Source organism: Typopeltis vanoorti, chromosome 7 (assembly GCF_054136105.1).
Source record: "Typopeltis vanoorti isolate ZY-2024b chromosome 7, IOZ_Tvanoo_1.0, whole genome shotgun sequence".
In the NCBI taxonomy this organism is placed as follows: Eukaryota; Metazoa; Arthropoda; class Arachnida; order Uropygi; family Thelyphonidae; genus Typopeltis; species Typopeltis vanoorti.
This window is the reverse complement of record NC_143555.1, coordinates 43,757,119-43,777,911: the sequence shown is the minus strand read 5'-3', so window position 1 is coordinate 43,777,911 and position 20,793 is coordinate 43,757,119. Positions and strand designations below refer to the sequence as shown.

Below are 20,793 nucleotides of genomic sequence, written 5' to 3'. Positions count from 1 at the left end.
AATCCTTTATCCAAGTGTGAGCAAACAAAGTTTGCGCCTGAAAGTATCTTCAGGACTGGGGTAAAGTGGTACAACACCGGGCAACTCCTTGCAAAGGTGGAGCAAGTCACCAACACTCCTATCTCAGTATCTCCCATAATGCAAAACATATCTCCTTGCAGATATGTATAATGTTATGCATTAAGGGAAGGGTCACTACCCAGACTAGTTTCGACCTTTATTGAGGTCTCTTCAGTCGGAGCCAGACCCAAGTGGAGATACCAAGGCAGAAGCATTAGCAAGGTCATCTCCTCCTATAGGAGCTGCCAAACGGTGTACCACCTTTTTTATTAAATTATTCTGGATTTAGAGATGTTTTTGCACCCATCTATCAAATACTTGGGATCCTTTCTTTATTTCATGTACCCAACTTCCTCACAGCTACAGATTTTATGAGGGTGCACTGATCAAATACATGAGTTTCTTCTATTTCTCTGCATGTGATGAGTTGCTCATTCATGCAGTCCTGTAATTCCATTCAGGCGTCTTCTTTGGTAGCACCCACTTGAACTTCTCAGTGTTTCCTGAAACAAGTAATTCCATAACTCTGTAGTTTATTAAAAATAAAAAATTAAAAAATTTAAAAAAATTCAGAACTAAAGACAAGGAACACTGTTTGTTGTCAATGATTGTCCTTTATACTGAATACTAAATAATACTGAAGTAGTATTATTTAGTATTCAATCTGAAAATGTCCTAAACAATTCAATAAAAGGCTTGCAAGAATGGGCAAAGGAACTTAAATTACAGATAAATCCAGAATCAAAATATATAATACTAAAATAGAAAAAACAGTCTCCAAAATACTTAGGCCTAACCCTAGATACTGAACTGAGATTTACAATTCATATTACAAAATATCCAATAAAGCTCTTAAAAAGCTTAATATCATCAAAAGGCTTTGTGGAACAAAGTGGGGTGCAAAACCAAAAGACACTAAAAACTACATATGTGGCACTCGTATGACCCACTATGGAACATGCCTCAATCTGGGCTCCAGCTTCTACTAGCTCAAAAGAAAAACTTGACAGAGTACAATCCAGAGCAGCAAAAATTATCATAGGTGCAGTCTCATCCACAAATAATTTAAAAGCTCAATAAGAGGGTGAGCTTCATATACTAAAAGACAGAAGAAAACTCTCCACAGTTAAATTCACTAACAGAATCAGGTGCCACCAACAGGAATCACATCTCACTCAGGACTTTCAATGTCTGGACAAGAAAATCTAGATTAAAGAGATCATTTACATTACAATATGATCACGAAAGTAGAAAACAGATTGACTTAGAGCAGGGATCAGCAACCTTTTCAGGCTCGCAGGCCACATTCACCTTTTATTTTTAATAATCGGGCCGCAAACATTTAATTAAGAGAAAATAGTGAGTGAAAAAAATACTTATCAATTTTTATTATATCAATCTTAAAAAACACAGAAATTTTTAAAGTACGAGATATGAAAATCAATGAAAAATTATTACCACGTAAAAACAAAGTAATATAATTTATGCATCACAATATGGGTGTCTCCCTACTTAATTTGACTTTTGTGATTGTTTTCCCTTAGCCAAATTATCTATTATCCACTTTATAACCTGAGGTGCAAATTCGAATTGAAGCATGCAAATATTCATCAGTCAGTCGAGAAAAAAGTTTATTTTTTCTAAAACTCATGGCAGAAAATGCTTGTTCGCAAATGTATGTGCTTCCAAATGCAACTATCATCTTTGCGAAATTGATTAATCCTTCAAATTGTTTTGGTAAGCATTGATATTTTTTGGATATTTTCTAACGAATTATGTTTCATTGTGTTGTAATTCCAAAACTTCCATCTGTAGTTGGTTTGGTACTTCGTCGATGTCGACATTAAAAGGATTCAAAAATAATCACATTTCGATGCTATTTTTATGAAAATCGACAAATCTTGTTGAAAATTCCCTTTGTAAATCTTCAATAATACTGACAAAAGTTTCCTTTTGTGTTTGCCAACTGTAGAGATTCAGATTTGCAATATGTATAATGATGTAGATTTTGTTCCATCATATGTTTCTTCAACAGACATAGTTTGCCTTCAAAAACTTTTATATCAGAAAACAGTTCTACTATTAATTTACCTTGGCCCTGCAGGTTTAAATTAAGTTCACAAAGGTATGTTGTAATATCTACCATAAATGCAAGAGACATAATTCATTTTTTATCTGATAGTGTGGGACAGTATTTGTGTTCCGTCATGAAAATATCTATTTCATGTAAATTAAAAAAATCTTTTTAGCACAGCACCTCTGCTTAACCATCTGACAGCAGAGTAGTAGATAACGTCCTTATACTCCGATTCTATTTCAATTAAGAATTCTTGAAATTGGCGGTGTTTCAAACCGTTGCATCAGATGTAATTTACAGTTGACATCACGATGTCCATAACGTCTTTCATTGATGATAAAATTTTGCAACAGATTGCTTCCTGATGAAGGATGCAATGGAACACCATTGGATTATCATAACCTAAATTCTGTAATTATGCACAAATTCGACCTACTACACCTGTGTTAGAGCCACACATATTTCTTCCATCATCAGTTGGCACACTTTTTAATTTTTTCCAGTCCAATTCTAAAGAATCAATAGTTACTTTTATGAATAAATCATTGCCGGTTGTAGCACCTTTTAAACTACACAAACTGGCCAATTCTTCATGAACATTAAAGTCACTATTGATGCCCAAATAAATATCATTAACTGTGCAATGTCTGTTACGTCAGTACTTTCATCCATTGCCAGAGCATAACAATCTAATGATTTTGCTTTAAATTTATGCTGCTCAAATAAATTGGCACAACCTTGTACAAGTCCCGGCAGATAAACTGATATATCTTCAAATAATGTACTATTTTCTGGGCATATTTGTTCAATAACAGCTAATAAACATCATTTAATAAATTCTCAATCTGTATAAGGCCTTCCTTCTTTCACAACCAATTCTGCTATGACATAACTAGCACGAACAACCGATTCATTATGAATAGATGTTGAGAGTTTATTTTTCACTTGGTTAGATCATTATAAGTTTAGTTTAATCCTTTATCCATGGATAAAAGGATTAAACTAAACTTATTATAGTCTAACCAAGTGAAAAATAAACTCTCAAAATCTTTCTCTGAATCCGGAGTAATTTAATAACAAGGATGCACACCCTTTGGCAACTCCTATAGGTTAGGATGACCTCTCATTGCTTCTGCCTTTGTATCTCCACTACTGGGCCTGGCTCCCACTGACGAGACCTCAATAAAGGTCGAAACTGGTATGGGTAGTAGCCCTTGCCTTAATGCATAGCATTACACATATCCGCAAGGAGATGTGCTTTGCATTATGGGAGATACTGAGATAGGAGTGATGAGAGCTTTCTCCACCTTTGCAACGAGTTGCCTGGTGTTGCACTACCTTTCCCCAGTCCTGAAGATACTTTCAGGCGCAAACTTTGTTTGCTCACACTTGGATAAAGGATTAAACTAAACTCATTATGAATACTTTGCTTCTTAAATATGTTTTGCTGAGCAGTCAAAGAAGCTTGTAATTGATTAATTTGATTTCTTCTAAGTTCACAGTTCAAATCCTTGTATTGGCTTTCATGTTCATTCTTATAATAACGTCTGATATTATATTCTTTCATAACAGCAACAATTTTATGACAAATAAGACAAAGGAGCTTACCACCATTTTCAATAAAGAAGTACTTGCTGTTCCATTCATCATTAAACTTTCTTCCTTCATCTGCAATTTTATGTTTTCTTGAACCCATTTTTGAAATTATTTTTAACAAATATATATCCTCTGAAAATATGTTTTCATAGGATATATATTTCTGAGGATATATAAAAAATATATTTATTTTCAGTTGATGTTATTGAGTTACTGAATTATATTAAAAGACAGACCAGGGAACGCAACTGCAAAAGTGTGGCAAAATATCGGTTGTCGGTTATATAAAATTATTTTAAATTTATTATTCATATTATAAAATGTATTATTTACGGGCCACATATAAAAAATATATTTATTTTCAGTTGATGTTATTGAATTATATTAAAAGACAGACCAGGGAACGCAACTGCAAAAGTGCGGCAAAATATCGGTTGTCGGTTATATAAAATTATTTTAAATTTATTATTCATATTATAAAATGTATTATTTACAGGCCACGTGCCATGTAAGTATGGTCAACCTTTTATGGGTTGCCAAAAATGTATGTTTGGGCTGCATGCGGTTTGTGGGCCACCAGTTGCCGACCCCTGCCTTAGAGCACCAATCCATTGAAATAAGCAAACAGCCATTCTTTTCCCTATTCTACCAAAAAACACAATGATAAACTTAAATTTCCTCAAACCTTGTTCAAAAAAGGATTCACAGCAAAAAAATAAAAGGACTTGACACTATACATCACTTAAACAATCCAAACCATGTCATTGCCTACACTGAAGGATCATCAGATGAAGCACACAACCAAGGAGGTTCAGATGTTTTTCTAACTCTACCTGGAGGCAAGGAAATTCAAATCAAAACCACAGCTGGTAAAATAACTTCAAACTTCACTTGTGAATTAACAGCCATACAAAGAGCTCTCAAGTTCTATCTCTAAAATCCAGTAATAAACATTACAGAAGGCATAATCATCTACAGCAACTCAAAATCTGCACTAGAGGCATTAAAAAATGGAAAAACAAAACTCAACACAGGAAATTCATGAACTACCAATGACTTTAAATTTGAAATATAAGAACTGTACATTGCAATGGATACCAGTCCATGTAAATATTGAAGGCAGTGAAAGAGCAGACAGACTAGCCAAAGAAGCAAGATACTTACCTCAAAAATTACATCCACTATCACTAACTGATGCTAACTCTGTTGCAAAAATAAGATGGGTAAAACAAACTATCAAGAAGGAGAATGAAATCGGTGAAATTAATGAAAATAGAGAAATAACCATAATCATCACAGGACTAAGTATGAAACATTTTAAAGGCATGAAAATGCAGCCCGACGGTAGTAGGGGCTATGAAACATGCAAGAACTGTCCAGGAGTTGAACTAACACCTGCACATATATATTCTTGTCCAGCAATTGCTGCTGCTCTACAGAAAATTCACAATAACCTCTAGAGAAAAGTTCTACTCCATCAAAATTCAACAGATTACTAAAGCAGTTCTACAGATCCACGGTCATATCTAGAAACTCTTCAATGGACTCGCAACAACGACTGCTCAAATTTATTTTTAACACTCCCATATACAAGAGGTTGCAAGGCTTGCAAGCAAATAAATAACACATGTGGGCTGAGATCAAGAGCAAAGTAATTTGTTGATATTCCTTGAAAACCCAGAGGTTGCAGTATTGGAGAATTCTTCATGGGAGAAAGCTATTCCACAAAACTGAGATAGCTGGAATGAAAGGCAAATGTGCTCAGTAGGATCAGTGCATCAGGAGTGTTGCTTGTGTTGCTGCAGATTAAAGAAGAACTGGGAGAGGGGTATAATGGATGCTAGTTCTGCTGAACATTGTAAATGGAAATATATGTAGAAGAGACAATACAGAAACCAACCATCTATAACAATGGCTGAAGAATGTGGGTGAGGGGAGGTTAGCAGCAGCACCAACTCTAAATGTGAAGAATGTGCCAAGGTTTGGTGAACTGGAGAGTCACACATAGTAATTGCACAAATTCTTAGATGAACAGGAAACAATGTGAAAGTCATAAAAGTATTATATATTACAAGTGAACAGAGTGAAGAAACATTTAATAAATTGTAACTGATGATACAGATATTTCAGTTTAAGTATCTTAAACCATCACCAGTAGTGCAACAGAATAGATAATAAGAAATTCAAAAACAGTACATCTGCATGGAGAATGGTATCTTTTTCATGTGCAGTAGTGAAAGCCAGGTGAAAATACTAATACTAAGATCTAATACAGGCCATTCTCTTTTTTTTTTTTTTTTTTAGACCATCTTAGCACACTGTTTGAAGAACCATGGATTATGTGTGTATGTTAGTAACTATATTTAAAACCCTGAGAAATACAATTATTGATGATGATTTCTCAAAATTTTGAGCATACACAGCCCATCAACGAGGTTAAAATTTGGGAACAGTGAAGGATCTCAAGCATTTTCTTTGAAAAGATGTTCAAATTTGTGGAATCATCTGTCCAATAAGTTAACATCATTCCAGAAAATCCTGTGGCAAATATTGATCATTCCATGTTCAGTTAGGCCAGATTTGCGACAGGCTTCAGATTCAATATAGGACTAGTGTTCAGAAATATGTTTTGTGGCAGATTGGCCCATTTGAGGATAGCAAGATAACTTGCAATTATATAGAAATGAATAGATCTTGAGTTATAATGAATAACTTGTTTGATGGTGAAAATTTTTGTAAGGGGTGGTTACCAATGTTTGATGCACTATTATGGAGAAAAACAGCTGGCAGTAGACTGAAGTGGACAGAGACCCATCTAATTTTATTTCTATGATAAATTTGATTCTGGGATGGGGTTATTTATGTTTTGTAAGACATTAATTCTTGATGTGACTTATTCCAGATTGCAAAAATGCTATCTTATGTAACGAAACCAGAGGGAAGATTTGGAATCAATGATAGAGATTTTTTCTTCTATATGTTCTAAGTTCTGTCTTCTAAATTTCCATCAGACACTGTAGACTTCAAGTTTGTCATGAGCTCAGGATATTTCAGTCAGAATGGAAAGCTTCACAGATAGATCGAAGGAACTGGAATGGACTCCTCAACTCTTGCCATAATTTACTAAGTACATCTGGAAGAAAAATCCAAAACTTTTCTTAGGCTTAATTATATGGACAACATTTTTATAATCTGGAATAAGTCACAGTACCAATCTATGAAAAGGGAAATAACATTTAATGCAAGAATTATAGACGAATTTCAATACTGAGTATTATAGGCATATTTGAGATGGGACTAAGAAAAATTGTGGAATGAAAAGTTATAAGCTGTATTCATGTCAAACAAGGGGTTGTCAGAATCAGATTTTCACTTTAAAACAAATAATTGAGAAATCATGGGAATATAAGATAGATCTGTATTTAAGTTTTGTAGACTAGTAAAGGCATATGACAAGGTGCCAAAGAAAAGATGTTCAAATCCCAACAATTATATAGCCTAGATGGGACATTACTATCAGCAATCACAGTCTCTATTTGAGTTAAAAACCAGCAGTTAACACTGAAGGCCACACAGGAAGATGGCGTTATATTAAATCAGGTGTGAGACGAGGGTGCACATTATCTCCACTGCTATTTATTCATCTATATGGATCACATTTTGAAGGAAAGTGGCATTAAATCTGATATCAAAATTAGATATGTTAACCTCAGCTTCTTACTTTATGCGGACAATGTTGTCTAAATAAATCCAGTACAATATTGTACATTCCCTATATAACTGAACTGTTGCAATAAAGCTGGTGTGAAAATTAGGTGAATTAGGATTGAAAAGACAAAGAAAGTAAAAACAGCAGAAACAGTGAAAATGTCACTTGCATCCTGAAGAACCTACAGTAGTAGTAAAATATTTGATCTATTTGATATATATAATAAGCAAAGGTGGTATGGTAAGGAAGCAGCTGAATAAATTTATATGGAAATAGAGAAATTACCCAAAACACTAAACTAGCAAGTATACTGTTAGTATTCAGTAATATATGTGCAGAGCTAATATCAGGTGGTATGGCCAGTTAAAGCAAATGGTAGGGAAAAATAGACCAGAGGAAGACCAAAATCTATCTAAGAGTGATACAGTAAGAAGGATCTCAGAAGAAAGGATTAAAAGTTCTGATAATACTGGAGTCTTGACAGATAAAGATTAATTTGGAAGAAAATTGCTGATAGGAAGTTAATAATGATGAAACTTTCATGTAGTACTATCATAACATCCTTACAGCCATGAAGGTACATAAGAAATCTGATGGTGAGAAAAATACAGTAATACCCCACATTATGATGCTTCACTTTACGACATGACCAATTATAACCAATACCAATTTATATGATGCTGCATTTGCTCATATGACTAGTTTCAATTATTATAAAGTTAATTTGAAGAGGTTTGAGGTTATATTATGAGTGGGTGGTGTAATTTAGCGCTCATATAAAATTGGTAATTTTTACCTGTTTTATTGTGTTTTTTTCATTAGAAAATTAGTTTTACAGTATATTAGCGTAGACTGTGTTTTTAGAGTATTTAGGGTCTTTATAACAAATTTTCGTTGTAATATTTTAATAATAAATACAGGTGTAAAATGATGCCAAAAACACAGAAGAAACAAAATGCTAATAAGAACAGCGAAGTAGTGAACAAGAAGGTATTCTCCGCTAAAGACGATATCGAAGAGGATATTGAAAATTATTTAACCTCTGCGATCACTAGGGCTAAAGTATATTATTAGACAGACGATGAGGGAACTACAGAAAGTTGAGTGCCATTTAGGGAACACAGGGAGAATAAAAAACCAGCAAAATGGAAAACAAAGCATGGAATCAGGTAAATGAGTGTGTAAAATCTGGTAAGTAAAGTTGATTCTAAAAAGAAGGATGTTATTTGGTATGGTGGCTATTATAAAACATACCATTGATGAGTGGGTTATAATGTCAAGTTTTCCTGTTACAAAAATTAAAAATATAATGCAAACATTCAAAAACAGAATGCTGTCATAACTGTAGTAGGCACTAACAACTTAACTAGCGATAAGTTCAGTATGAGAGAGTACATGAAAGGGTTATTAGAAGAGGTGAGAGTGAAGAGTGCGAAAGTGAAAATAGCAAGTATATTACCTCGATAAATTAAGATAAATGAAGAAGAAGGACTATGATTGAAAATTATTCAATGCATAGAATTTGATCCAAAAACTCATATCCATTCCATTTTGGATGCATGGAGTGAGTTTGAGAGAAGATTGGATTTGCATAAGAGGGATGGCCTACACGTGAATGAGTTTGGCATCAGGAGTCTTAAAAAATTATTAATTAAAAAGTACTACCCTAACACAGTCAGGGAAACAATTCTGATAGGAGGAATCATGACAATCTGTGTGTGTGTGTGTGTGTGTGTGTGTGTGTAAGAACGACGTTAGGTAATGGTGTTAATGATGGGAATGGTTATTATTATTATTATGGAAATGATTATGAAGAGAGGACAATTCTATTTTCGTCTGGTTCGGACCATCAAGCATGTGTAACAATGTATGCATAAGTGAGAAACTAGATAAGAACAGAGATCTGCAAGGTTGTTGAACTGTGTCATGTAGACCACACACAAGTGTATGCAAAAGTGCATGCAAGTAATATTATTACATGACACCTCCAAGGAGTCCAAAGACTTATCGAGAGAGGGCACCCATTCTACAACTCTCGTTTCCACCACTCAATCCACATCTACAACTACCATCATCACTACTAATACCATCTATTGTCCACCACCATTAGTTTAACATCCATGCCCACGGCAGGATTCAAACCTACAGCCTTCTGGCTAAAGAGTGGATCCAATAACCACTTGGCCAACAAGGCCGGCATAATATATTATGTCTGTACATGAATGCTAGGAGTATCAGAAACAAAGTAGTAGAGTTTGTCACCTTGGTTAATACTGGGACCTCACGCTGTAGGCATTGGACTCAGCTATCAGAAGCAGATGTACTAACTAGTGTAAGTGCTAAGAGTAGAGTATTTTTAGGAAGGATAGACAGGTTAGGAGAGGAGAGGGAATGCTACTAATGATATCAAATGTCATGAATCCAATTAGAGCAATACTATGACTACAATACTAGTAACAATTTTTCATGTGGCAGTGAGTTTGAAGCCATCTGGTGTGAGGTGGAGTCTACAAAGATTAAATACATAGTGAGGTGTTGTTACAGACCTAGTGGATCAGTTGCTAGTGATGAAGAAATGCATCAACAAATAAATACAATAGATAATGGGGGACTTGAATTATCCAAACATTGCTTGGGTAGCTATGAAATTGCATGAGAAGAATGAAAACGAATTTATTGAGCTGTTGTGAGACAACTTCCTCATGCAGCATGTGACCGAAGAAACTCAAGGTCAAAGAGTGTTAGATCTGATTATGGTGTCAGAGAGGGGAAGGATTAAGTTAAAGATGTAACTATTCTGCCTCCAGCTGGTGACGGTAATCATGCATTGCTCACTTGGGAAGTGGCTAAGTTCAAGATTGTCCCATTCAGAAAAGGTTACATGCTGAACTACAAAGCAGGAAATTATGACCAACTGAGGGGTATTCTGGGTTCTGTGTCATAGTATTAGTTATTGGATGGGAAGGATATTGACAGTGCATGGGAAGTGTTTAAAAATACTTTAATTATATGATATCAGAATGCGTACCTAGAGTTTAAAGAATACACAGAGTGGGAGTGAAGTGGATGTGTAATCTAATTAAGCATGAGATTCATCAGAAAGAGATGACGTGGAAGGAATATTAGGTGCATAAGGATGATGTTAGTCATGATAATTATAAGAAGCAGGCAGAAGAGTCTTAAGTGTTGTATGGAAAGCTAAGTCCAAGTATGAAAAGAAACTGGCTCTGCAAGTTAAAGATAACTCAAAAGAATTCTATCATTATGCTGCAAGTAAAAGAAAGAATGAACTTGTAAGGATAACTCTAACGAATGCACATGCTCATACATTAGTTGCATGACACTCATGCAAATCAACCGATGCACAGTTTGATGAACTGTTTGTTTATGATGTTGTTGCTCACTACATCTCTTTGTGTTTCGCTGTAAACTGCAAATCATTTATAACTATTGACAGTGTAAAAAAAAATAAAGTCAGAGTGTTGTTGCTCCAGTGAAAAGAAGCTCCATAAACTATTACATTACATGCTAAGATTAAAATGCTTAAATTTAGTGACAATGGCATATCGAACACTAAGATAGGCTGCAGGCTATACTTACCTCACACTTCTATTGTTATAGTTGTTTACAACAAAGATAAAGTTCTTGGTGAAGTGAAAAGTGTTATACTAGAATTATCCAAAAAATTTGACAATCTGGTTGAAATGGAAAAATTTTTAATGGTGTAGATTGATGACCAAATTGGTTGACATGTTCTCTTAAGCCAAGCTATTTGAATAACTTTTCATGTGCAAAAATTATTCTAAGTTTTTCATTCACATATCGTTTACGCATATATATATAAAACCACTTAAAAGTTATTAAACCATTCTATGTATCTATCCTAATTTATGCTCATGCATAGACCTACACTTTTTACCATGTAGGCATTCGAAACCAAAATCCAATGTAACAGGTTGGTTACTCATTCCTGGAGGTATCCTATGACTGTAGCTTGTGTGTTCGCTGGGCCGGTTTGCCTGCTTTTGGGATGAAAAACCCCAGATAAATGGGGGGGGGGACCCTTGCTGTCCACGCCAAAGACAGATAACTTGGCTATGGCTGAGAAAGATCCCTGAGCTCCACACATCGCTGACAGAAATCGAACCAAGGACACTCCTTCCCCAGGCACATGGCTGCGAAACGCATAGCCACTAGGCTAACCACACAGACAAGTATCTACAAGCAAAAAAAAAAGCGCATAGTCATTAGGCTAACCATGCAGACAAGCCAAAAAAAAAAGCCAGTAATTTGCTATACAATGGTCTGGAATCTAACATATCATATAAATGGAGTATGTTTATACAAATAATCAGATAAAAATGCCCCCCTCCTCATTCCCCACTAATCTTGTGCTGAGCGTTTCATTTTCAAAATGAATGCTATTTGGTCCCATTAGATTAATTTTTAGTCAATCTCTTAAAATTCATTTCAGAAAAGAAAAAAAAGAGAATCAAATAACTATCTGCCCTTATTAGAGATTAATCACACCTTATAGATGATACAGATGAATACTAATAAAGATAAAATCAAATTAGCAACTCTTATTTTCTTCCTGAAGGACAACTCCATCTAACACATGCAGGAATGTATAAAGTGCCCTGTACTGACTAGTTAGCCTACTAGTCAGTACAGGGCTAACTGAGTTTTGTCCAGTTGTGAAGTTACTTCACACAAACTTTGTTTGCTTACACTTGGATAAAGGATTAAACCAAGAATATAATTTCTTGGCATCTTTAATTTATAGTATAAACAAGTGAAACTTTTACCATCTCTAACCCAGTGTATTTCAGTAATAAAGTGTGGCACCTTTTGACTACTTGTATATGGAAATATGACCTCTGCATTACTTCAACCTTGGCATAACTTCTGTGTCTGGCACCCACTGAAGTGTTGAAATGGTTGCCACAGTGAAATATGAGAGGCTCTGCTCAGAGATGGGTTTTTCTGCCTGTCTCTAAATGGGGGCCACTACTGAGTTTATGGCTCTGGTCAGAGAAATGCTGAGGGTTCCTCTTCATGGCAGGGCGGGCCTGTCATGGAGATGAACCACCGCTGAGTAAAATGATGCTTTGGATTGCTCGCACTTGCTGAGTTTAGAGTGGGGTGATTGTCTGAGTTTTTGGAGACCTTCCTTCATTTATATAGTGAAATCAATCTGGGTAGTGACCCTTCCCATAATGCATAGCATTATACATATCTGTTTATGTGTTTTGCATTATGCAATACTAAGGCAAGTGATGCAAAGTCATTAGCCTCTATATATATGAGTTGCCCAGTCGTGAAGTTGCTTCACACATAGACTTTGTTTGCTTATGATTGGATATAGGATTAAACCAATAATATAATTTCTTGGCATCTTTAATTTATAGACATACAAATCTGTGAATGTGTTTTGAAGTCTTGAAGAAAAAAAAAAAACAAATTTGCTACCATTGCTATAACAATAATGGAATGGCAGAGAACATGTTGGACATCACTAAATTCATGGGCTCAACATCAGTAGGTATGTTGCAATAATTTACAAAATTTGGGAGAGTCATTTTAAGATTACCTTCAATCTAACATCTGCAAACCAAGCAGTAAAGCTGTAAACTATGTAGGTATGATTAACTGCTCTATCAGAGCATTATTAGGTTTCTATAAAGTTACTTAGCATAATAAGTCACTGAGTCTTACATGGGAAGATAAATCATGAATAACATGATAACTTCTATTGAGGCTAACTTAAAATAAATGTTTCAGTCTTCTCAGATATACATGTCATAGAAGATCAATTTATAAAGATGACATGCAAGTTGATTCTTGCTTATTATATGCCATATTTCAACTCAGAAAAGATTCTGCACAAATTGCTTGTTGTTTTAATGACCCTTATTTACCACAACAGTACAATATAGATTTAACAGAAAGCAACATTACCAGAGTACTAATATGCTATATTTTTTTCACAATTTCAGAATGTACATTTAGCAAATTTTCAGTTTTGCTTTTAAAGAAAATAGTATTTCTTATTATACAAATGCAACTAAGTTATTATTATTATTAGTAGTAGTAGTATATAGGCATCTATATACTACTACTAACATGGAGTCAGAAGCCTCATCATGGTAGATCTATTATTCACATAATACCTATCATACCTCTCAAATTCATTCACTGATAAAGCACTCACAATCAACTCTGGCAACCCATTCACACCCTCCAAAGCAAAAAAATCTACTCCTAACACCCTTGATAACTAAATACATACACAATTTCCGCTGGTGACCCCTTGTTCTCTCTCTCTTCCTGTCATGTACTGAAAAGTCTTCAATGACAAGCCTCTAAAACTCTTCAATAACTTATATGCTTCTATCATGTCTCCTCTTTTTTTCACCTATCAGCTAGTTTTTGAAGCCCAAAGATCATTGATCTATTCTCATATTCGCATTCTATAGACCTGTCACAATCTTTGTCAATCACCTCTGGATACTCTCCACCATTTCTTCATCCTCACAGAATCTGGGGATGCAGTTAGATAAAGAATTACTGAAACTGTTTCAACTGTGATTCAATAGTGGTTCAGCTGCGCATAATAAAGAAGCACTTTGTTGTCCAAATACTCTAATAATAAGATATCCTTACAAGAAGTTCACTTTAATCAAAATATTTTTGCAAACTTATATCCAGTTCAAAGAATTTCTGACAATACATTACTCTTCATTCAAGCTTTATGAACTAAATAAGAGCCTTCATAGCAATGAGTTATACTGACCCAAAATAATGCTACATAAGAACAAAATAAATAAAAATAGGGAATTACTTCTAAACACAAGGTAGTAAAAAGATCCAATGGTTATTTTATGACTTCCAACATAATTACCCTCTGTGTTCCAGTGTTTTGATGTTGAAACCAAGTGTCGGAGATATTGTGTTAATATCCTCTCCATTGAACTTCTTCAGAATAGTTGTTTTACCAGCATTATCTAATCCACTGGGAAACAATAAGGAAAACTTCAAATTGTTATTACTAGTTCCTGAATAATAAATGACATTCACACTGATAAACACCATAAAATCATATATATATATATATATATATATATATGTGTGTGTGTGTGTGTGTGTGTGTGTGTCCACACAGACAATGCAAATTAAATCCCAATGTTACTCAGTTTTTGAAATACTTAATGAAAAAATTTCATCAATTATAAAAATTTCAATTAATACAATGCAGAATTATATAATAAGCAAATTAAATCTTAAAATACACCTATTTTTCAGTAATTAGAATACTGAAAAACAGATGTTGTATTTTAAGATGCGGGTTCGAATCCCGCCGTTGGCATGGATATTTGTGATTGTCTGTAGCAATACCAGTGGTGGTCGGTAGTAGATGGCATTGGTGTAGCTGTGGTCAGTTGGTGCTTGAATGATATTGATTAGAACAATATATTGATTTAAAGTACTAAATGCTACCGTCTAGCTATGTTGATATGCTTTACCTCTCCAATAAATAAGTCACAGGCTTGAATCCCACTGCAGGCATAATAGATATCTATGAAAGCCTTCAGATGGGAGATGAATTTCATTCAATGGGAGACCACCACATTGCTGAAATGGCTTAAAAATTTCCATTTCTGGCCTCTGGAGTAGGATGATTTAATCTAACTTCTAAGGCATAGTGCTAATATAGATTAAGTATACACCTAAATGGGCTGGCACACACATGTATATATATGTGTGTCAGCATTGTTGGCCGAGTGGATAGCATATCCGCTCTCCAGTCAAAAGGCTGCGGTTCAAATCCTGCCGTTGGCATGGATATTTGTGACTGTCTGGAGAAATACCAGTGGTGGTCAGCATCGGTGAAGTTGCTGTCATTTGATGATTGAATGGTGGACACTGAGTTGTAGAGCAAGTGCTCTCCCTCGATGAGTCCTTGGACCCCATGGAGGTGTCAAATATGAATAATAATAATATATATAAGACACGTGTGTGTGAGTATGTATACACACACATATATACATATATTAACAAACTATAAGTATTAATTAGAAGTAGTGGCTGGTTGCTACTTGATTGGTTCCAATGATAGTGAAGTATATCTTTAGTGCTCCAAAACTGACATATTCAACCACATACCAGGGTGGTCTGAAAAGTTCTGGGCCTAACAATGAAAAAACAAATTTATAATTTCAAAATTGTTTTTATTTTTCAACATAATCTCCCCTAAGACTAATACATTTATTCCAGTGCCATTTTCCCATCCCTGTAGTGGCTCTCAGTAAGATCTGCAAAATACCCCTCTACAGCTGCAATCACCTCTTGATTCAAAGAAAAACGCCAACTAGCGAGGAAGAGTTTAGTTTTGGGAAGAGACGGAAGTCAGAGGGAGCCAATCTGGGGAATAGGGTGGATGTTCTAACAATTCATAGTGCAGATCCTTTAATTTTCCCATTGCCAAAACAGCTTTGTGAGCAGGTGCAGTGTCCTGCTGAAAGATGATTTTTTTCTTCTGCAAACTGGGTCTTTTCTCACGAATTTTTTGTCTAGTCTGGTTAAAAGATTGGAATAATATTCCCCGGTTATTGTTTTACCCTTTTCAAGATAATTAATAAACAAAATGTCTTCAGCATCCCAAAACATCGATGCCATGACCTTTAATGCTGATGGAACTGACTTTGTCCTGTTTGGCACTGAACAACTGGCCACTGTTTTGACTGCTGTTTGGATTCTGGTGTGTAATGGTGAATCCAGGTCTCATCCATAGTAATAAATCAATGCACAAATTCAGTTTTATTCTTATTAAAACGCAGCAAGCACTGTTCAGAGATTTTCATGAGAGTGCATTTTTGATCTGCTGTGAGCAAGCATAGCCAGGATCAGCCATCTCAGGGGTGCAGTGGATGCAATGCACCCGGGCCCCACGATCGAGTGAGAACAGTCAGTACTCATTTGCAGAAACGTATTATATTTCAAATGTGTTTTTTTTTGTTTTCCTGTGCCAAAATTATTTGCAGGTAAGAGGTTTTACAATACGTTTATTTTGAATCCTTTAATTTTTACCTTTGAAAAATATTTTTGGGTCCCAAAAGGTTTCTTGCACCTGGGCCCCTTTATAGAGAAGGCCGGCCCTGAGCATAGCACCCATCTTACACAAAACTTTTTCATCTGCAATTCTGCATGCAAAATATATCCTACGTGTGCTTTTGAAATGCCTATAGTCTCAGCAATTTCATGAACTTTGACTCGCCGGTCATCCAATACTATATGGTGCACTTGATCAACGATTTCTGGTGTTGTTACAGTTTTTGGATGTCCTTCACGTGGATTATCTTCAAGGCTGTACGGCCACGTTTAAACTCGGCAGCCCATTTCTTAATTGTCGAATACTAAGGAGAAGAGTGCCCATAAACTTTGAACTTCAAATTAATTTCTTTTGCCGTTAAACCTTCTTTTACAAAGAATTTTATAACCGCACGATACTCAATTTTATCCATTTCAAGGGATACAGACAACACTTTTGCTTCAGACAGCTGTATTTAAACAAGCTACTTGACAGAATGACATGCAATTTCACATAGATGGTTATGACAGATGTACCAACTTAAAAAAAAAATCTTGCCAATAGTGTTGCCATCTATGGTAGAGGCTGAGAACTTTTCAGACCACTCTCGTAAGTTAAATGGAAAATTGCTTTCAAATACTTGCATGTTGTAATTTTTTTCACCCTTCACATGCAGGGAATCTTTTTCAAGAAACAGCATCAACAGAGATGGATGAAAAGGAGAAAGTTCTAGTATGAATTTATAAGTCAAACTTTACAAACAGTGATTGGCTGATTTATATGTCCTAATTGGTTCCAATGAAAGCAGATGCACATGTCTGTGGCCCAAAACCAAAAACATCACATATACAACTGCCTCAATTCCAACACAGATACATACATACACTATAATTATTAATTAGAGGTAACGGCTGGTTGCTGCTTATATCTTAATTCGTTCCAATGACAATGGAAGTATATAATGAAAATGGAAGGAATTATACAGAATTTGGATAGTTAAGATAAACTGTGATTATTGTGGCTACATTTTAGGATTCAATTAAAAAATAGGCCCTCAGATCTAGATGCCAGCATCTGATGCTGTATATTATTATTTATGTATTCATTTATGCTGTAGATGTGAAACGAGTCTGTCTGGTAGGTTTCTTGTGTTTTTGAATTTATGTTTTATAATTTTGTTGAAGTCAGGTTTTTTTTTTTTTTTTGTAGTGACACTATAATAATTTGTATTTTTCATAGTTCGTATTTGTTGACAGTTCAATAGAAAGTAAGGACATACAGTGAGTGCAGATACTCTTGAAAATGTCACTTACACAAAGGGCATCCAGTCTCTATGCCACAGTATAAACTTGGCAATACCCTTCCACATATTCACTACTTAGCTTCCACCTCCAAACATGATTTGGCAGAATATGCTGCAACAAGATTCTAAATATATATAATCCTAAACCTAATGTTAACAGGTTTCCTCTTTCTTCCCAATTTTCTGTTCAGCTTCAGTATTTACAATGAGCTGAATGACCTCTCTTGTATGGGATTACCATTAAGTTTGTTGGGTGTTGCAAGCAGAACTCAACAAACTTAATGTATGCACAAATATATACCTTAATGAATGTTTCTTTTTCTTTTCTTTTTTTTTCAAATATGAAGGCCACCCACAGAAGGCTATAAACCTATATAATGCATCCCCACAAAAGCATATGTAACCTGCTCACAAATCACCATAAATCCAGATAGTTCATGAGTTGCATGAACTTTCCTTTCCTTTAGCCTCCCCTACTCCCCATAGGGGAATAAAAGGTGTTAGTGGATTATTTATTTTGGTAATATGTATGTGACTGTTGTTAACTCTTTCAATGAACTTAAGTTTCACGATTCAAGACACATAACACGATGTTTTTAGCAGACTATTCTGCAGTAGATTATCAGAATCCTTTGGCAGTCCTTGAAGTGACACTCCAATGAAATAATTCAACAAAAACACATCTGAGAGAGTGGGAGTAAATTATGAAGTGGGTCATTCTGACACACTGTCATAATTTACTCATACATAATATGAAAAACCAATGATTAACCATCGGTAAATACGCATTAATCAAATTAAAGTATACCGTGTATGTGCCAAGTTTTTTGTTTTAACTTTTTTGGGGAAGAGAAAGCCAAGATTCCCCCCCCCCCCCATATTTCACCTCTCTTAATGATGCAACAAAAAAGTTCATATATTCAAGTTTATATTAAGTAGTGGAGATGCGAGTTCTTCATAGTAGGGCAGAATACCTTCCCTTGATGATTGCTTGGAGGTACGATGTAATAGTAATATCTTGTGAAAACCTACGTTATAACCATATCAAATGTTTGGAGTAGATGAGAAAATAAATAACTGACCATACATTTCAAATAATATTAATGAAGGATACAGCATGAGTAATCTCACTTCCTTTTCTTTCTGTTTTAATTTCTTCAATATTTTTAAAAGTACCATTTTGTTATTTAAAGCCGACACTTACTCCTGAAATAATTACGCCTAATTTAATTCCCCTACCTCCACATCGCGTAACTACATAAATGACAGGAGTAAACCGACGGTAGCGTTAAACTAGTTTACTTCTTGTTTGTAACTCTAGTGGGAAATGTGTTTACTTGGAATGGAGCAAATAGAAATCAGCCCAATGTTAGCCCGCAGTGTACCGCACATCACGTTTTTAGTCGATGACTGTTATCGCGAAACACCTTGTGATGGCGATCATGTATTTACTCTTTATCGCTAGCTTCAACTTAACATGTAACATCTTACTGTATTATGCATCTTTATCATCGGGTACTTTTCCTGATAACATCCAAGAATCTGTCCTTGAAAATCCCAGATGTGTATGTGTTTGAAGCAATTTTACTTGCTGAAAGTTGAAACACATTTCCCACTAGAGTTACAAACAAAAAGGTATTCTCTGACTTGTATTCTTGATCATATTTTGCCATCGGTGGAGGCGCACTTCAGCAGGTTCTCATATTCCACTGTTCATCTTAAAGAATAAAATTTTTATGGAAACAGTAAATATATATGAGTGTTTGTGCGCATATGTGAGCAATGTAAATTCATATATACAGTGCACTGATATAGATATTGAGAGAGAGAGAGAGAGAGAGAGAGAGAGAGAACTATCACTTTAGAGAAACTTAATTTGAAATCTCCTCGTACATAATATATGTACGAGGCTTTTTTGGTCCTGATCAATATCCACTCTCCTAAAAATCAGTCAGTCAGCAGCCTACATGCCATTGTTGAATTCATTAGTCTGGCTTGCATCCAACATTCCAGTTTGTTCAAAAGATGTTCTCATTGGCTTGAGATCGAAATATATGCAGGTAAATCAACTTTTATATCTCACTTTCTTCACCATTTCAGACACTACAGTCATAGGTTCTTATATCAACAGAAGCAGAATACCTCCGCCACCAATCTTCCCATTTTATATTGATATATGTACTTACTGACACGTGCTGATTCTCATTACATATTAAGAAATTCTAATGCTGTACAGTGAACATTGATTGCAGCTGTTCATGTTTGCTTTACATATAATGATCTTGTATAGAAATCAAAATGTGGACTGTTTACGTAGTGTACTATTATTTACTTTAATCTCTAGGATAATTCCTAGTTGATCATGTTGGCACTGTCGTACCACTTTTCTGACTGTTTATTCCATGCCTGTTAGGTGTCTGTGATGCAACCATTTCATTTCCATCAGTTAATGTTATTTACAGCGGATTTCACCTCTTGATCGTCTTCCTCCAATGGTTCCAATCAAGACTATATTTAGTAATCTTTGAAATGACATTCTCTGGAGGTGTCTAAACAATTTTAAGCGCTGCTTAAGAATTATAGCTATGATATCTCTACTATATATTAATTTATATTTGACTTGCTCATTTGTTTTGTGTTCTAACCAATGAGTCTTATTTATTTTTCTTAAGCATTTCATTTCAAATATATTGATTTTCTGTATTTCTTTCTGCTTGAATGTCCAAGTCTAGGCTCCATACGTTGCTGTAGGTATAATGATGGTTTTGTAGAGTTTTAATTTGGCGCCTTTTAAATTGCTGTTATCTTTCCATATTTTAATTTATTCATATTCATTTATTCATATAGATAAACCGGTCTTTAGAGCACATGCAATTTACACTAGTGGTGGTGGTGGTGGTGATGGTGGGCAGTAGATCGCGTTGGTGTAGATGATGATGGTAGCAGCAGTACTACTA

The 20,793-nt window shown here is 35.0% G+C and overlaps 1 protein-coding gene across 1 annotated transcript in view; it reads right to left on the bottom strand.

The window, feature by feature from the left end:
• The window catches only part of Arl2 (ADP ribosylation factor-like 2), a 39,542-nt gene extending 20,430 nt beyond the window's left edge, over positions 1-19,112 (bottom strand). The window contains exons 1-2 of the mRNA XM_090395832.1: positions 18,951-19,112; positions 14,347-14,457 (exon numbers count right to left, since the gene is read on the bottom strand). Coding sequence (XP_090251958.1) covers positions 14,347-14,457; positions 18,951-19,015 — 176 coding nt within the window. The 5' untranslated portion in view covers positions 19,016-19,112. The remainder of the gene's footprint in view (positions 1-14,346; positions 14,458-18,950) is intronic.
• Between the last annotated feature and the right edge of the window lie 1,681 nt (positions 19,113-20,793).